Raw genomic sequence first — 18,565 nt, 5'->3', positions numbered from 1 at the left:
TTTGACTGTGTGGATCACAACAAACTATGGCAGGTCCTTAAAGAGATGGGAGTACCAGACCACCTCACATGTCTCTTGAGAAACCTGTATAAGGGGCCAAGAAGCAACAGTTAGAACCGGATATGGAACAACTGATTGGTATAGCATAGGAAAAGGAGTATGACAAGGATGTATATTGTCACCTTGCTTATTTAATATATATGCAGAGTACATAATGTGAAATGCAGGCCTGGATGAATCACAAGTGGAAATTAAGATTGCTGGGGAAAAGATCAACAACCTCAGATATGCAGACGATACCACTCTAATGGCAGAAAGGGAAGAGGACCTAAAGAGCCTCTTGCTCAGGGTCAAAGAGGAGAGCGCAAAAGTGGGCTTGAAGCTCAACATCAAAAAAAACTAAGATCATGGCACCCGGCCCCATCACTCCTTGGCAAATAGAAGGGGAAGTCGTGGAAGTAGTGACAGACTTCACGTTCCTGGGATCCCAGATCACCGCAGACTTTGACAGCAGCCATTAAATTAAAAGATGCCTGCTCCTTGGGAGGAAAGCGATGGCGAACCTAAACAGCATGATAAAAAGTAGAGACATCACCCTGCCAACAAAAGTCCGCATGGTCAAAGCAATGGTATTCCCAGTAGTCATGTACGGCTGCAAGAGTTGGACTATAAGGAAGGCCGAGCACCGAAGAATAGATTCTTTTGAACTATGGTGCTGGAGAAGACTCTTGAGAGTCCCTTGGACTGCAAGAAGATCAAATCATTCAATCCTAAAAGAAATCAACCCTGACTGTTCCCTGGAAGGCCAGATAATGAAACTGAAGCTCAAATACTTAGGCCACCAAATGAGAAGGGAGCACTCACTGGAGAAGTCCCTGATGCTGGGAAAGATTGAAGGTCAAAGAAGACAGGGACGGCAAAGGATGAGATGGTTAGACAGTGTCATAGATGCAACGAACATGTAATTGAGCAAACTTCAGAGGACGACGGAAGACAGGAAGGCCTGGCTTGATCTGGTCCATGGGGTCACGAAGAGTCGGACTCGACTGTGCGACTGAACAACAACAACTGCATTTCTGTCTTGCACATGTTGAACAGACGCACATCAGATAGATCCTCCAGGGAAATGAGATTTTGTTCATGTATTGTGCCATGTTCCATTACTTGAAGTAGCATTCTCTGTAATTTTTACAAACACAAATGATTAAGCCAGACATATATATTTATCTAAAGGGTATTGTTAAAACTGGCACACCAACTTGGTTAGATGAATTAGTCCTCAGGTAGAAATACTCCATGAAAAATGTTTAGGACCCAGCAGTACGGCAGCTTCCACTGCTTGCAGTTCAGCATTGGTACACACACCTTGGGACTGTGGTTAGCGTGCCTGGGAAATGCAGATATATTTCCCCACAGCTTCGTGCTTATCAAAGACAGTGAGCCATGTACCCTATACAAGCCACAGATTGATCTTACATTGGTCTCTTCTGATGCACATGGACTGAAGGAGACCAGCAAAGGTGAAGCACATTCAAAGATAGCAATTGTTTCAGAGTAAACAAGAGGATGTGAACTTCCAGTGATTTTCACTGAAAATGCTTTGCTCTGCACCATCTCAACAAGGTGTAACTATGAGGAAATGTGAATTCTTATGATTAATTAAAGTGTTGTGCCTCATCTGGAGGGTTTCAGGTATGAACACACCTTTAATTATGAATTACCTAGCAATCTGTGCTTTTCATTGAGCACATGCTGTCATTTGCCATTGCCAGTGCCAAAGTAGGCCCAGAGTTGACCAAACTAAGTGGAAATCAGGACACAGGACACAATTCAAACCAGGACAATATGGGGCGGCTTCACAACCATTACTCTAAACAACATGCTGCCACCTCAGCTGTATCCTGCCCTCGAAAGACTATATATAAAAGGCAATAACAAAACTTCTTGAATTCAGGGAAGCTTTTCTTCTAGCCTATACCAAGAGCATAGCAACAAACATGGAAGGGCATGAAAGTATTAACTAGTCTTGCCATACAAAGCTATTAGTACATATTTTCTAGATATAGCTACACATTAGATGTCCTGACAAATCCACATTTTTAATAGCATTTCTTTCTCATACACGCCAGCCATTTCCACCCTAAAATCACTGAGATCCCCTAAAAGTCTCATCCATGTGTGTCTGAATTCTCTACACAGCCTTCAGCACATACAGCTGCCCATTCATCTCTCTTGACATTCCTCCACATGCTACTATGGAAGTGTTTGGAGCTTTTCCACTCACAGAAGACTCTGAGAAGAACATGAAAGAGATTTATGAAACGGTACACAATAAAGGAGAATGGGAACAGAGAAATGTTTCCTCCCTCTCACAAAACACTAGCACTCAAGTCATACACAAAAAGTTGACGGGACAGTAGATTCCAGTAAGACAGAAGAAAGTTTTCTCTGTGTAACACACACTCAATTTGTGTGGAATTCACTAATTTAGACAGCTTTTAAAGTGAATTAGACAAATTTATGGCAGACAAGTCCAGACCAATGCTCCCTCTAAGCTATGGAGTCTTATGAGCAAAAATTCTATTTTGTGAGCTACTGTCATTAAAGTTGTGAGCGAGCAATTTGGCTACTGCATAAATTAGTTTGCTCTGGAGCCATCCTTCCTGAGCTAAGACAAAAATCTGTGAGTCAGAGGCTAAAAAACGGTGAGCTAGCGCACACTAACTCAGCTTAAAGGGAACACTGACCTATTAGTCATGATGGTTGGATGGCAACTCCATTTTCAGAGACATGAGTACTAGTTACTGGGAAGTGGGGACAACATGGAGAAACTGTACCTTCCAGAAAATTTTATTGGCCATTGTGCAAAACAGGATACTGGACTAAATGAACCCTTGATTTGATCCAAAGGGATCTTATATCTTTGTGAACCTCCTCTCATTCTTTCAGTCCCCATAAACTTTGACTTCTGGTTCCAGTAGCTCCACACATTCACTTACCCTGTATTGCTGAATACGTCCAAAGAAAGGAATCTGTGAGTATCACATGCACTGAATCCAAGCACCTGATATTCATAAGCCACACAGAAGCTGTGCAGATCTTTATTAAGACAGCTAGCATTCAGAATATATCTGCCATTAGCATGTGGGATGTATGTATCTCATGCACTCATCTATCAATGTGCACATCAGCAGCCTTATGTGGTTCCTTATCATTCAAAATACCTTTTCTTGCCATTTCAGGATTGTGACAATTCTAGAAGGAGGTCTTGGATTGATTGAATTGATGCTGTCTAATTTTTATTCTATATTATTGTAAATTTAATGCTGTTTTTATGTAAGCCACCCTGAGCCGGCCTAGGCCGGGAGGGCAAGGTAGAAATCTAATAAATCTAATCAAATCTAACATTACTTGCCCACAGAGGTTCTGCTCTGGTTTGGTATTTAAACTGGTGCAGGAGATGTGTGTGTGTGTTTATTTTTGTTTAGGAGCATCCACATACAACATCATCCCCTAACCATCCACTTTCTGCATTTTCCCCCTGCTTTGCTGCAGTCTTTCCTGAACCTGGTTTAATATTAACTTTTTGGAAAGATTGTAGTCCAAGTTTGCATTATTGAAAGTCCTGCCCATATTAGCCCCCTTTTCCTTATGTCAGCCTCCTGCCATTTGCCTTGCGCCATCACAGGGCTTTGGGGACTTTTCTTTTTTAAAAAACACACACAGCCATTGTAATAACATTATAACAATCTGTTAGCACAATCTACTAGCTCCTCTGAATCTCCAGCTTTCATTTTAAAAAGAACCTAGCCTTTTTTTGCAGAGATATATGGGGGAAAGTTAGCCACAGGGAGACAAGGCAAGAAAAGCATGGGGGAAACTGTCATGTGGATGCTCTGTTGCTGCCGTGAATGCCTCTGTGTTTGTAGTGGCAATGAGAGCTACAAAGGGAATCACTGCCATAATGAAGCAGCCCAAGCTTCAGCCTCTTCTCCTACCGTTTGCTCTGTATTTGACGAACTGTACATTTGTAATCACGGTAGTATCTTCTGGTGGCTACATGCTTAACAATTGGTTGTATTTGTTAAATGTTGCCTTGGACAACATTTTCATCATGTCCCCCCTTCCTACTGTGGACCCTCCTGCAGGTGCATCACACTGTTCCTGGGTGCCTGTTTCAGAGAGACCAACAGTTGCTCCACTGACCCATCAGGAGCAGCTTTTCAGGGAGGACAGCAGGCAACAGCAGGAAAGGGGAGACAGGAGGGTTATGTTGCGAAGGATCAGACCTTCATATTTGAACAGGCAGTTATTTTATCCACACATACACCATTTATCCAAATATACAGCATTCCTTTTGTTTGTTTTTAATTCCTTTGGCCACCCACAAATTAAATAGGCATATTCTTTACATAATTACACAATGATAAACTTCCTGGTCCTCACAAACACCGAGAGTTAGGAAACTCATAATAAAATCACAACTTTGTAACTGTATATTATGCAGTAAACACAGGTTACTAAGAACACCGACAGACTTCCAAAATGCTGGTTCTGCTCTGAAACGTGACCCTTTGATTTTGCAATTCCAAATGTCACATGCATTTGCAGAAATTTAGATGGCTAGAATTCTGAAGCTGTCTGGAATTCTCGCTAATATTTAACAAGTGGGGGTCCAGGCCAAAGTTCAGATATCTTTCCATAACGGAATCTGGATTCACTCGGGGAAAATTAGTTTTTCTCCCTTCTTAACCACAATACTACTCATTGTGCTGAAAACAGGGATCACTGGATATACAAGCCTTGTTCATGTGTTACAGTGAACACACATACATCCTACCTATACATGTGTACATCTGGTTGTAAAAAAAAGAAGCCAAAATACATCCACTTTAGAAATAAAACAAGGGACCAAAACCTACAAAATGTGGGGTATGTATCACATATTCAGCTGTACATGAATTAACTGTAACAAGAGAATTACTCAACATACATATAAATTAAAATTAAGTGTACACTGTACATAGATTGAACAGGCATTCACTGTAACTTGTGGACATGGCTACTGTTGTCCGACTGAAAGCAGAATTGACATACTGGGCTTGGTCACAACTGTGTCACAAAGTCTTTAATGTGCAGTCCTGGGCCTTGCTTAGATTCCAGAAAACTTTAGATTTTTTTTAAAACGACAATTATGTTGAATATTTGCTTGCTTTGCTACTGGTAAAAAGCAGATTTTAACATATCTTTGGGATTTAGCCAATAATAAGTAATTCTCAAAAAGAAATAGTGGAATTAATTAATAACATGTCCGGAGTGGAGAAAGCTTGTAATGGATTCTAAAGTAGTTCTTTTGGGTTACCTGAAAGCAAATTTAGAACACATTTCCCCCCTTATATCAGACTGGTTTAAAAGCATCTGGGACATTGCATTTATCCACAAATTAACATGATATGATGGGTGTTAATGCCCAGTGTAATAAATTCAATGAAATATGGACACTTTTTAGAGGTACTGGAACACTGCATTTCAAGACAATATACATGCATTTTTTTCAATATTGTAAATAGTTATTACAGGATTTTATTGTCCTTTTAAATATGCATTTCACGGTATTTTCTGTTTCTGCAATAAAAATAATCCTAAAAAAATCATAATGGCCCCGGTCACACGGGCCGGATATTGCGGGGGGAAGGCGATGCTGTTTGCCCCGGGGCAAAATAACGCACAGTTGCGCGATCCGACATCCCGTGGAGGTCCCGTGGGTAGGGGGGAGGTGCTGATCACAGGACAATCCTGTGGCATGGCAAAGAAGCGGCGCAGTGCGGCAAACGGGTTTTTTTTTCTGTACATTAAAGTATGCGCATGCTCTGTTGGGTGCTTGTGCGCATCCATGGAGACTTGGGGAGAAAAAACCTTTTTGCAAGGGGACATGGGCGGGCGCCGGATGCCACCAGAAACGCGATCAGATGCCTGCCCTTGCCCCGCGGTTACCGGAAACTAGTACCTCGGAGGTACTAGTTTTTTACCCCGCATCTTCGGCGGGAAGCCTCGGATGAGCCACGGGAGCTCTACGCTTCCCAGATGTGGCGGTGAGATCGCACCCGGAAAATCCACCTATCTTCCGTCTCTCTAGCATGGCTAATGTTCCGTGTGACCGCAGCCATAGAAAACTTTAAATTTTTTAAAGGGTCATTTCAACTGGATCTTATGGCCAACTGTGCTAAGGGAAAGAAGAAGCCATTGAGTTGCAACCAACTCATAGTAACTCTTGTTATGGGGTGTTCCTGGAATAAAATGAACAGAGGTGGTTTGCCATTGCCTTCCTTTGCATAGCAATCCTAGTCTTGGTGATCTCCCTTCCAAGTACTGACTGTGGCTGAGTCTGCTTAACTCCCAATCCATAGCAACCTCAGGCCTAACTGGGCTAAATGCCATCTCCCAAACTGTGTTGAGAGGTGAGAGGCTCTTTGAAGCTCTCTGAAAGGATTTCAAATAATTGATTGCTCTGGAAAAAGACATCCTGCATCACCCAGGTATTTCTGCACGGAGGTATCTTGCAAGGCCTTTGTCACTGTAGAGTACCAAGTTCATTGCTGTGATGGAACAAAGTAGTAGTTTGTCCCCTGCTTTCATCTGACTCATCAAGAACCACTTTCCCCATTTTGGATGGCTTCAAACCAGCATTTCAGGCTTGTGGAATGTGAATCATGAGACCTTTGAAGCATCAATTATCCTTTCCAGGACCAGGCTTCACTGCAATAGAGAATTGTTCTTTCTTGCCTGCTGGGGACAGATTATGACCTTATGTGGCAGGACAGGCTGAAAGAGAGTCTGATGCTCCAAGTAGCTGTAGCAAATGTAGAGGGAACTCTGGGCTCACAACCTGCTTCACTAGTGTCCCACAAAACAGTGTCACTCCAACCAGTTGCTTGAGTCCTTTTGCTATTAAGTCATCAGTAAATGATCCCATGTTCCAGTTTTTCAATTTAAGAACCCACATCCTTTGACAAGACACCCCCCTTCTCGCTAATCTTTTTGTTGAAAGATTTTAGTGAGTCTTGGCTCACACGTTCATGTGTAGGGTTGCCAGCTCCGGGCTGGGAAATACCTGGAAATCTGGGGGGGGGGTGAAGCCTGAGGAAGGTGGGGTTTGAGGAGGGGAGGGATTTCAATGGGATATAATGCCATAGAATCCACTTTCCAAAGTGGCCATTCTCTCCAGGAAAACTGATCTCTGTCTCCTGGAGATCCGTTGTAATCCCAGGAGATCTTAGGGTTGCCAGGTCTGGGTTGGAAAATACCTGGAGACTTTGGGGGTGGATCCAGGAGAGGCCGGGGTTTGGGGAGGGGAGGGACTTCACTGGGGTATAAGGCCATAGAGTCCACCTTTCAAAGCAGCCATTTTCTCCAGGGGAGCTGATCTCTATCAGCTGGAGATCTGTTGTAAAAGCGGGAGATCTCCAGGCCCCACCTGGAGGCTGCAAAGCACAAAGAGAGATCACGGGAAGGAAGGTAGAAATGAGCAGAAACAACCGTGATAAATTATGCCAAAAGAAAAATATGCAGGCTTATAAGTTCTTATCCACTATTCAGTTTACTGTAGACAGTCAATTTCTCAGAAATCATAATGGTGCCATCAACACCAGCGGACCATGCATATCAAGTCTCGTTTCATTCACAACTTTGTCAGAGTGTGTAGCCTTGAAATTTCAAAATAATTAATTCATTTAGAAAGCACAATGGCCAAATCTCTTAGAATCATTCACCAATTCATAACGTCATTTGAATTGGTGAATGATTCTAAGAGATTTGGCCATAGTGCTTTCTAAATGAATTAATTATATTGAAATTTCAATGCTACACACTCTGACAAAGTTGTGAACGAAACGAGACTTGATATGCATGGTCTGTTGGTGCTGATGATGTCATTATGAATGATTTCTGAGAAATTGACTTTCTACAGTAAACTGAATAGTGGATAAGAACTTATAAGCCTGCGTATTTTTCTTTTGGCATAATATATCACGGTTGTTTCTGCTCATTTCTACCCACCTGGAGGCTGGCAACTCTAGGATCTCCAGCTACCATCTGGAGGTTGGTAACCCTGTGTAGGAGATCAAGATTTCATCAGTATGTTAGTTTGATTCATTATTAATTTTTAGGCACCCACATGGCCTTAAAAGCTTAACTAGGATACAGATTCCTTCATATAGTATGTATGTAGTATTGAACTAAGACCACTGAAGAAGGCCTAGGTGGCCAAAACACATCTGGTCTGATGTCATTGGTGTATTGTTTCGAATCAGTGCCACTAATAGTATGTTACATTGTATATAACGTGTACAACTTAGGGTTGCCAAGTGGGGGCGGGTGGTGGGTAAACCCCCGCTTTGGAGGCCCGATTTCCGCTGCCATGGAATCGGGCCCCGGGGGGAACTCCGTCCCCCAACGCGCAGCGTGGCTGCGTCACCAGAGGTGACGCAACCACGTTGATCATGTTGGGGGCATGGCCCCGATCGTTGGAGGGAAAACTCTATGGTTTTCCCTCCGACGATCGGGGCTACGGCCCCAACGTAATCAACGTCGCGCATCACTTCTGGGATGTGCTGGCAGCGCGTGCAAAGTGCGCGCGCATCAGAGGAGAGCTCCCGGAGCCCGGCAACGCTCCCCCGCCGGTAAGAAGATTCGACTTGGCAACCCTAGTACAACTCAGTGTGTGACCTGTAAGGCCTAAAGGCCTATTTTGTTTTTAATGAATTTTTAAGTGCACTGTAACATAAATATTTTTTTTTTAATCCCTCTTTATACATGTTTGTACCCTCAGCCTTTAGATATCCAATTCCATTTTGGGGTTGGGTTTTTGCCCCTTCTTTTGTGTTGTCTAGATATGATAAATATATTTTTGAGCACAGATCTCCCAGGTGACATGTTGCTCAGTCCTCAGTTTGGTGTAAAGCTCACTAGTCCCCCCTCCACCATGCACCCTTTTCTACGATACTCTCCTCCTCAACTAAGCGAAACGACAGAAATGAAACTTTTGTTAGGCAAGAGGAGATGCAAATGGCAGAGGTGTACACCCTGGTGTGCATGTGCCATCCATAATTATACAGGCATCAGCCATATGTAAATCTGCAACTGTGAATGATTCTGCTCTAACAATATATGTTGCTCAGAATGCTACATGTTTCCTGATAAAATATGAAAAATACTTCCTTTCCATACTTTCCTGATAAAATATGAAAAATACTTCCTGGATGCCATACTTTCAGTGTGCAAGGCTGATGCCAAGTTCAATACTCACAGCAGGGTGTGGCAAGGAAGTTTTGGTCTTAGAGGGAGATATTTTCATGGTAAAGGAATATGTAAGGGCTTCTGTCCAATATTGGGTGTACACACTTTCCAAAGCACTTCAAATATTGACTTACTTTTACAGCCACAGCAGTTGGTCAAACCCTCATTCTTTTGTGATGCAAGCCTACATGGGGGTCAATTCCTACATAAGGGAAAGGCTTGCGGGTCAAGAATTTCAGATATATAAAAGGCTAGAGGCATGGGTTTGGCCTCACGTACTTCATATTTCAGCCTTGTTTACCTCTTTCCTCCAGTATTCAAGGGCACTGCACACTGCATTCACATGCATAAGCAAAGCCACTCTTGGCACAGCAAAGCACATTCTGGAGGGGGCAGGGATTTGGAGCAGGGAAGCCGCACAAGAGGAGAGTAACTTTCTCCCTGCCACTCACTTGTCCATCCCAAACTGTCTGACTACTTATCTCTCTGTGACGCCGCCAGGGTTGCCAGTCTAGTTCAGGTGGAGGCTGAAGATCCAGAATTGCAACCGATTTCCAAATCAATCCCCCTGGAAAAAATGGCCGCTTCAGAGGGTGAACTACATGGTATCATCCCTGCTGAGCTCATTCCCCTTCCCAAACACCACCCTCCCCAGTTTCCATGTCCAAATCTCCAGTGATTTCCCAATCCAGGGTTGGCAGCCCTAAACATTCCAGGCAAAACTGCAAGGATAAACACCCATCTGGAATCAGAGGAGGTGGCACTCGGCAGTGGGAAGATAACTCATCAGTACAAGCGGGGGACCTCCCCCCCCCCCGTGAGATAAATAGCACTCCCACCCCAGGTTCTTTCAGGTTTGGAAAATGGTGCAGGAGAAAAGATCAAAGTGCCCTCTTTCAGCTCTCCACGGTCCCAATACAAATCAGGTCCCAATACAAATCTCCAGCATGAGGACGTCCCCAGGGATAGTGTAACATGCAGTTAAGCCCTGAGTTTGTTGCATGTCACTGTCCCTTTCCCAATAAAAAATGTGGCCATTGGAGTTTTACTGCAGTTTGCCCCTAAGCAGGGTCATGCCGCCCCCCCATATGAACAGCCTCCTCTTCTGGTGGCAATGGTAAGAAAATGCTTCCACATAGGGTTGCCATGTCCCCCCCGGCCACCAGCAAGGGCTGGGGGGATAGGATTGCCAGATCTAGGTTGGGAAACTCCTGGAGATTTGGGGATGGAGCCTGGGGGGGACAGGGACCTCAGTGGGATACAATGCCACAGAGTCCACAGTCCAAAGCATCCATTTTCTCCTGGGGAACTGATCTCTGTAGTCTGGAGATAAACTATAATTCCAGGGGATCCCCAAGTCCCACACAAAGGCTGGCATCCCTACAAGTTCCATATAGGGTTGCCAAGTCTGGTGTCACGCCGCAGCGGGGGACTCCCAGGCATGCTGGGGGCGGGGCCACGACCATCCGAGGGAGAACCATGGAGTTTTCCCTCGGATGACCGTGGCCTCGCCCCCAGCATGCCCGGCGTTGTCACGTCACTTCCGGGTGACGCGCACATCGGGGTGGGGCTTCCCCCAGGGCCTGGTCCACCGCCAGCGGGGAACGGGCCTCTGGGGTGGGGGTTTCCCCGCCCCCCGGGGGGACTTGGCAAGCCTAGTTCCATATCACCCTGGGCATGATCATTGCATGCAGAAGTCCTAAAGCAGATTGTCCAAGACCATGCTTCCCTAAGTGACTGTTAGGCTTGCCAGGTCTCTCCTGGCCACCAGCAGGGGGTAAAGGGGACCACATCCAGGTTGGGAAACTCCTGGAGATTTGGGGATGGAGCCTGGGGAGGACAGGGAGCTCAGTGAGGTACAATGCCATGGAGTCTACCCTTATCTCCAGGGTAACTGACCTCTATATTTCAGGGGCTCCCCATGTTCGACCTGCAGGCTGGCATCCCTAGTGACTGCTCTATGGAACCCTTCAGAAGTTACCTCCACCACAGCATGGGATTGTTTGCACTGTGTTCCTTTCCCATATCTCTCTGGTATGTTGGAAGCCTCAAGCCACACCGGAGGAGTCCTCAGTGTGACTTCTTCCCATGCCAGTGTTGCCCCAGGAACAACAGGGCTGGAACAGCTGAACCTCCAGATCTTCTCATGTGACCAAGGGCTTGTGATGGTTCCTGAGCAGCAGGGAAAGGACACACATTGCAGTGGCTCCCATGGTGCTAAAGTAATGCCAGAAGGGCTCTGAGGATCACACACAAAGTGTTCTGACTCTTCCTAAATGCTGTCCTCTCTTCACAGGGAAAATATGCTGCTGCCTTTTAAAAGTTTCTCAAATCCACTCTATGCTAGCTGACTCATCTTATTTCAGAGGGCAGAAAGGGTGCTGGTCTCTCCAGAAGGGGGGTTGACATGCAAAAAGTGGATGTGGAACAAAAGCTTCACACTGGGATCTCTCAAGAGCTAACATCTCTGATGCATCATTCTCAAGCAGTCTAAAATGCACGCCCCTGTGGCCTTCTGTAGTCCCAAATGCTGTTGCATGGCGTCTGGCATCTGAATTCAAGCTATAAAACCTTGTTTTTGCCAATTATGTCCCTTGGTTCAATAAGGAAGCTAAGAGACCATCTTCTACCATTAGAATGTGTGGCATAGTAATTGGAGGGTTGGACTTTGAGCAGGGACACCACGGTTCAAATATGGGATGTGCAAATATGCTTGTTTCCTTTCCCCTTCATTTTGGTGCATTGTAGTCTTATGCCTTTTAGTTCTGTGCTGGTGTTCCTGGTTCATTTGTTTCTCCTGTGTAATAATGTGCCATTTTAAATGCCATATACACAGTTATTGCACAAAGGGTACATATTACAGGGGAAATGAAGACTCTCAGGTTCAGTTCACATACAAAGCCCTTCATGGCCTTGACCCCCCCCTTATTTGTGGGACTGCCTCCCTGCACTCAGTCATGACTTTGCTCAAGTCAGCAGGGGCTTCTGCAGGTGCTAACCTACAAATGGGCAAAATCAACAACTGTCCATACACCTGTGCTTTTTCTGCTGTGGATCCCACCTTATGGGACAGTTTGCTTGAGAAGGTCATGAAAGCTCCCACTCTTGGCCTTCCACAAACTATACAACACTTCACTATTCAAGAGGGCTTTTCTGTGCAAGTAATAGGGTTGCTCTGTACAAAACGGTTTTACCTGCTTGCTCGGATAAATGGTTAGGGACTGTGGTCTATACTGTTGTGCATAGTTTATGGTAAGTAGGATCCAATTATTGTAATTTCTGTGCCACTTAATGTGTCATGTGAATACTTATGCTATACCTCAGTTCTTTCTGGTGGTTCCACACTTCTAAAATCCTAACACATTGGTTATTTGAATGTCCCATTTTGTTGATTGTACTGACTCACTGTGTGTAATCTGCCTTGAGTCCCTGTGAGAAAGGCGGACTACAAATAATGTAAATAAATAAATAAATAATTGAAATGGGAATTTTCAAGTCAAACCAGCAGCAATGAGGAATTCAACAGCATCCTGACTTAGGGCTGCCAAGTCCCCCCGGGGGGTGGATTTCCCCCCGCTTTGGAGGCCCGATTTCCACCGCGCAATCGGGCCCTGGGGGAAACCCCACCCTGGCATGCACGTCAGCCAGACGTGACGTGATGACGCCGGGCACGCTGGGGGAGGGGCCACAGCCATTTGAGGGGAAAACTCTATGCTTAGCACAGCAAGAGGCATGGATGGTGGGTGGATTATCTGAGCGCGATCACACCCCAACATCTGGGAAGTGGAGCGCACCCGTGGCTTACCGCCAAAAATGCACGTTAAAAAAGTAGTACCTGCAAAGTACTAGTAAATGTTTGCCACAGGCTGCCTCCAGACTCCCGTGGTGTGATTGCGCCGGTGCGCGGCATTCCCCTTTGGTCCCTCGTTCACCCGCCGGCGCCGTGGGAAGGACCCGTGGTGTGCCGCCGGCACGTCTGATCGCGTAATCGCGGATCAAACTGCGCTGGGGCAATTAGCCATGCCTCCCCCCGCGATATCCGGCCCGTGTGACCGGGGCCTATAATGTGTTTCTAAAGTCCTGCCAAGTCACAGCTAACTTATGGTGACCTCAGCAAGGGACTTTCAAGGCAGGTGGGGGGCAGAGGTGGTTTGCATAGCCTTCCTTGGTGGTCTCCCATCCAAGTACTAACCCTGCTTAGCTTCCAAGAGGTTCAGCCATACTATGCTGCCTTCCCTCCTGTAACCAGATAATAAACCCAAAGAAATAGAATTCCTACCACAAAAAGAGGCACATTCCTGATGCAACAGACCATTTTTTATAGTTCAACACTGAGTATCATAGTCTCATACCAGTAGTAAGAAGAGATGCTGCATACCACTTTATATGAACAACTCTCTATGCAGAGACGAGTACCACAAAGAACAAAAGATTCAGACTGCAGATGTGAAGTCATGTTGTTGAGTCCAGGACACCTTTTGGAGCCTGGAAGTTTCTCTAATCTACCAGAATATACTGGTCCAAGAAATTATGTGCCTCTTGTTTGTCTATAACTGCAAAACGTAGTCAAATTGCAGGGCCTTTCTCATGATAGGTGTGTTGTTCTTTCATTTAGGTGCACAGACTTAAAAGTGCTACAAGACATTCTGCCAGTCATTCTGAGAATTTGGGAGGAGCAAGGGAGAATGTAGAAGTGGTGCTTCTTCAACAGACCCTTTGCAGTCTGTGTTCCTTGCTACAGCAAGCAGGATGGGAGGAAAGACTGCTGAAGCAGGACATTAGGAACCTCTGCAGCTCCATATTCTATCTCTGCCTCTGACTGTGGGTCCATGACTCAGCAACCATATCTAGGGTTATAAACTCCAGGTATAATGACCAGGACCAGATATGTACAGAAGAAGAGGATGCCTTTGTCAGTGTAGCCTGAGAGAGATACCAAAACGTCAGAGTTTGTTAGGAAATGGTGTATATCTGTATGCCTCTTGTAATAACCAAGTTACCTATTGTATTAGCTCCATAAAGCAGTCCTTCTTCATTTAACTTAAATATATCTTTCTGAATTTAACCATACTGGTTCCAGCTTGTGGGTTTTCCGGGAGCAGCTTATCTATCATTTCTGCTTAGTAAAAACAAATTGATTGCACAAACAGCAAACTTTTGACTGAGCTTCTAAGGGCCAGGGAGCAAACGTAACGGAGCAGTGCCAAAGACTACTTGTAAAAGGGCAAAATCCATTTGCAAATGACTGCTAAAGTGCATTGAAAACCACAGGAAGTGCAGTATTCAGCATGTGTGAAAGCACCCAAGTCTGTGTTTAGTTGGCAGTCTAACAAACAGCATTCAACACTGAGGGAAGTAGAATGTTACGCTTTTATAAATTACGTAATGTCAAGTAATTCCTTTGCTTATGGAAAAAGACAGGATGCTGAATTCATATCAGACTCTATGCTTTGTTCCTGCATTTGTACAGGGTCACAGCATATACATAGCCTTAATTTTGGTATATCTGTAGAATTCCCCCATTCTGTACATGGAAACAGTATATTCTGTTGAAAATGCTGCACTTATCCCTTAGGTATTATCCTGTACATCTAGCCCTAGAATGATATCATCACTATTCAAATGGCAGATAAGGTTATGTCTGCATTCAGACATCATGAACAAACCAACATAAAATGTCATATAAACAAGAACCAGCCAGGTTACTTCTGGGGCTTGCATGTTGCCCCCCTTCCCTCCTCCCCTCATGTGTCAGGCCAAGACTGAAGACTTCAGGGTATGAATGAAGCGGTAATTTGTTGTGACCTCTGAATTGGTGCATGTTAACAAACTGCCCTTTGGTGTGTATGTTTTGGTCTACAAATTGGTTTCTAAATCCCTTCAGACCTGGACAAGATCATGGCTGAATTTAGACATCACATATGCACTTAGGCTCTGCATGCAAGTAGGGGTGCCGAAAACCTCGGGGGGGGGGGAATATCCTGCCCCTTTAACATAGGCTTGATGGGATGCTGTTTACCAGGCAATGTGATTTACCTCTGGGCCATAAAAAGCATCAACACGGCCCACTTCACACGTTAAGCCTTAAAGGGGCAAGACATTTTATCCAGCCTAGGGTTGCCAACCTCCAGGTGGTGGCTGGAGATCTCCTGCTATTTCATGTGATCTCCAGGCAACAGAGATCAATTGACCTGGAGAAAACGGCCACTTTGAAAGGTGGAGGAGGAGGAGGAGGAAATTGGATTTATACCCCCCCTTCACTTGGAGTCTCAGAGCGGCTTACAAACTCCTCTCCCTTTCCCTCCCCACAACAGACACCCTGTGAGGTGGGTGGGGCTGAGAGAACTCTGACACAAACTGCTCTTTTTCAAGGACAGCCGTGCCAGAGCTTGTGACTGACCCAAGGTCACATCAGCAGGTGCAAGTGGAGGAGTGGGGAATCAAACCCGGTTCTCCCAGATTAGAGTCCCCACACTTAACCACTACACCAAACTGGCTCTCTACACCAAAATGCACTCTGTAGCCTTATACCCCACTGAAGACCTTCCCCTCCCCAAACTCCTCCCTCCCTAGGCTCCACCCCCCCAAAAAAATCTCCAGGTATTTCCCAACCCAGAGCTGGCAGCCCTACTGCGGGCTGTTGACAGCCCTGTTTGGAAATGGAGGAGGAGCTCAAGAATAAACCTGGCTCGTTCTCATCATGCACAAAACAAGGTCTGCTTGTGATGTCTGGATTCAGCCACAGTGTTTTCTGTCTTACCATTCCAGCACATGAACATACATGCCTGCGCACCTCCTGCTTTTCCTTTTCTTTCTGCCCCTTCTGTGAGTCATTCATTTGATTAATCTGAGGCAGTGCTGAGGCAAGATTGCAAGGCTCTGACACAACCAGCAGTGATCACCTCCACAGATTTAGGAACATCTTGACCTAGATTAATTTCCATTGCATTTGCAGGAAAGATCCCATCCTGTTAATGAAGTTTCAGAGTAATTTGTGCTGAAGATATTCCCCATGCCTCGCCTACACTGGCTTGCTTAATAAACTTGGAGCATAATCCTCCAGAAAATTTCCCCTCAATTTTATGTTTCATTTTGTACTACTTCTTCCCTTTCTGCAAAACAGCAGGGAAAGTTCTGACATCGCTCTCATCACAGCCATTTCTCCATACATGGTAGCCTGCTGGATTCATTCCCTGTTCTCTGCATACAGCTTTCTCCAACATTCATGCTTCCGTGCCACACACATGACACATAAACACAGCTCTGGTGTGAAATAAAGACAGCAAACCAAGTGGCTTAGATTTTAAGCCGAGTCTTGCTCGATGGAGGCAACCTACCCAACCTTCCCCCTCCCACTGCAGCATTCGGTGCCTTCCAGAATTGTGCTCCTACAGGTCAGTGACCTGAAGGAACAGTGCCAGGGTTGCCAACTTCCATGCAGGGCCTGGAGATATTGTGAGATTACAACAGAGATCAATTCTCTTGGAGAAAATGGCTGCTTTGGAGGGTGGACTCCAATGTTCCCTCTAAGCTGTGGAGTCTTGTGAGCAAAAAATTCTACTTGGTGAGCTACTGGCATTAAAGTTGTGAGCGAGCCATTTGGCTCCTGCATAAATCAGTTTGCTCCGGAGCCATCTTTCCTGAGTTGAGACAAAAATGTGTGAGCCGGAGGCTAAAAAACTGTGAGCTGGCTCACACTAACTCAGCTTAGAGGGAACACTGGTGGACTTTATGGGTTTGTACCTTGTTGAGGTCCCTCCCATCCCCAAACTCCATGCTCCTCAGGCTTCACCAGCATACTCTCCAGAAATTTCCCAAACTGGAACTGCAACCCTGAAGGCTTCAGGGAGCAAAATGGAAGTCTGCAGCAGGAAGAGACAACTGGCAAAAATCTCCCTCCCTTTCACAGCAGACACATTATGCAAACTAAATTCATGCCAACCCCAAATCATATCGCAAATACTCACAAGGGGTAAGAAAGTCAGCAAAGGTCGGACTCTCGGCCGTGGCTTAAGTGTTGCTGTTCCAGAATCCGTTACTGTCCCAAAGCGAATATCCCCATGGTATATACCATCCACATCACCTGAACCAAAAGAGAAATAAGTAAACCATAAACAGCAACCGAATGCAAACATGTCTTCAAGGTGTGGAAGACCCATTACATAGTTTGGTGGCGGTGGCAGTGCGGGGGGAATGAATAAGATGGAAATCAAGATCATAACTGTATGGAAAATATTGAGGTATTTGTAGTACTCTTGATAGGTTAATAGCATCGGGGAGCTGAAAGTTAACCTGACAACTTCTTCTGTATAGCTGCCTTTTAGCTCCACTTTTTCGTGGCTTTTGCAAACTGGTCGTGCTATTTAAACTGAATGTTATGACCGTCCAAAAAAATCAAGTGCCCAAGCATCTGAAGTAAACATCCTGCATGAATCAGCCCTTCAAAACACAGGTGTATAAGTGAACACCACAGTTTCAGCCACACCTGAAATCTATAAAATTCCATAGAATTGAGGGTCTCTTCATGTGTCCATAGAATGGAGGGATACTCCATGTGTTATGTTTTGGACAGGAGAACTCCAGGCCACATTATGTAGCAGTTTGCTACCAGGTCACAGCTTCAGGACAAGGGTTTGCAATTGATACTTGTGTTTGCAATGTTCACACTTCACACATAAGATATTTTAGGTGCTACACCTAACAAATATAATGTGTTTAATCATCCTAATTCATAGGTACAAGATTCAAAGTAAAAGTTGTCTACAAATGACATATACAGACATAAATTGTGACTTTTCCCAGAACACTTTTCTGTATTTTTTTAACAGCTGCAATTTTTATATGAGCATGTGTACTATTTTGGCCATTCATAAATGATGTGCTTTCTATGCATGTTGTATCCATTCTCAAGCATCAACCAGGAAGCTTGGAATTAAACCAGTTTACCCCCAAAACAATCCTTTTGGCCAGGGGTCGTTTCATAGAAAAAGAGCTAGGGGAACTCATTAGCATAACTCACTAGCATATGTCACACCCCCTGACATCACCGGAAGTGTGTCATAAGGCCACACACCCGCCCCCAACGGTCCCAGCCGCCGCCAACTTACCCTCCCTCTTCTCCTGCCTCCTCCTGGCTGAATGAGGGCCAGAAGCGGGGCGGCTGGAAGCAGGGAGCGGGGCTTCGTCATGTGCCCCGCCCCCCGTACCTCACCCGGGGGAACTGCGATCCCCCACGATCCCCCCCGAAATGACCTCTGCTTTTGGCCAAGGC

General features: G+C 45.2%; 1 protein-coding gene across 1 annotated transcript in view; it reads right to left on the bottom strand.

The window, feature by feature from the left end:
• The window catches only part of LOC107112308 (chromosome unknown open reading frame, human C6orf132), a 52,855-nt gene that overhangs the window by 19,046 nt on the left and 15,244 nt on the right, over nucleotides 1-18,565 (bottom strand). The window contains exon 2 of the mRNA XM_015413437.1: nucleotides 17,262-17,377. Coding sequence (XP_015268923.1) covers nucleotides 17,262-17,377 — 116 coding nt within the window. The remainder of the gene's footprint in view (nucleotides 1-17,261; nucleotides 17,378-18,565) is intronic.

The sequence above is a fragment of the Gekko japonicus genome, unplaced genomic scaffold, assembly GCF_001447785.1.
Source record: "Gekko japonicus isolate JY-2015 unplaced genomic scaffold, Gekko_japonicus_V1.1 scaffold1043, whole genome shotgun sequence".
NCBI lineage: Eukaryota > Metazoa > Chordata > Lepidosauria > Squamata > Gekkonidae > Gekko > Gekko japonicus.
The sequence above is the reverse complement of the archived record's forward strand: the minus strand, read 5'-3'. Positions and strand labels throughout refer to the sequence as shown.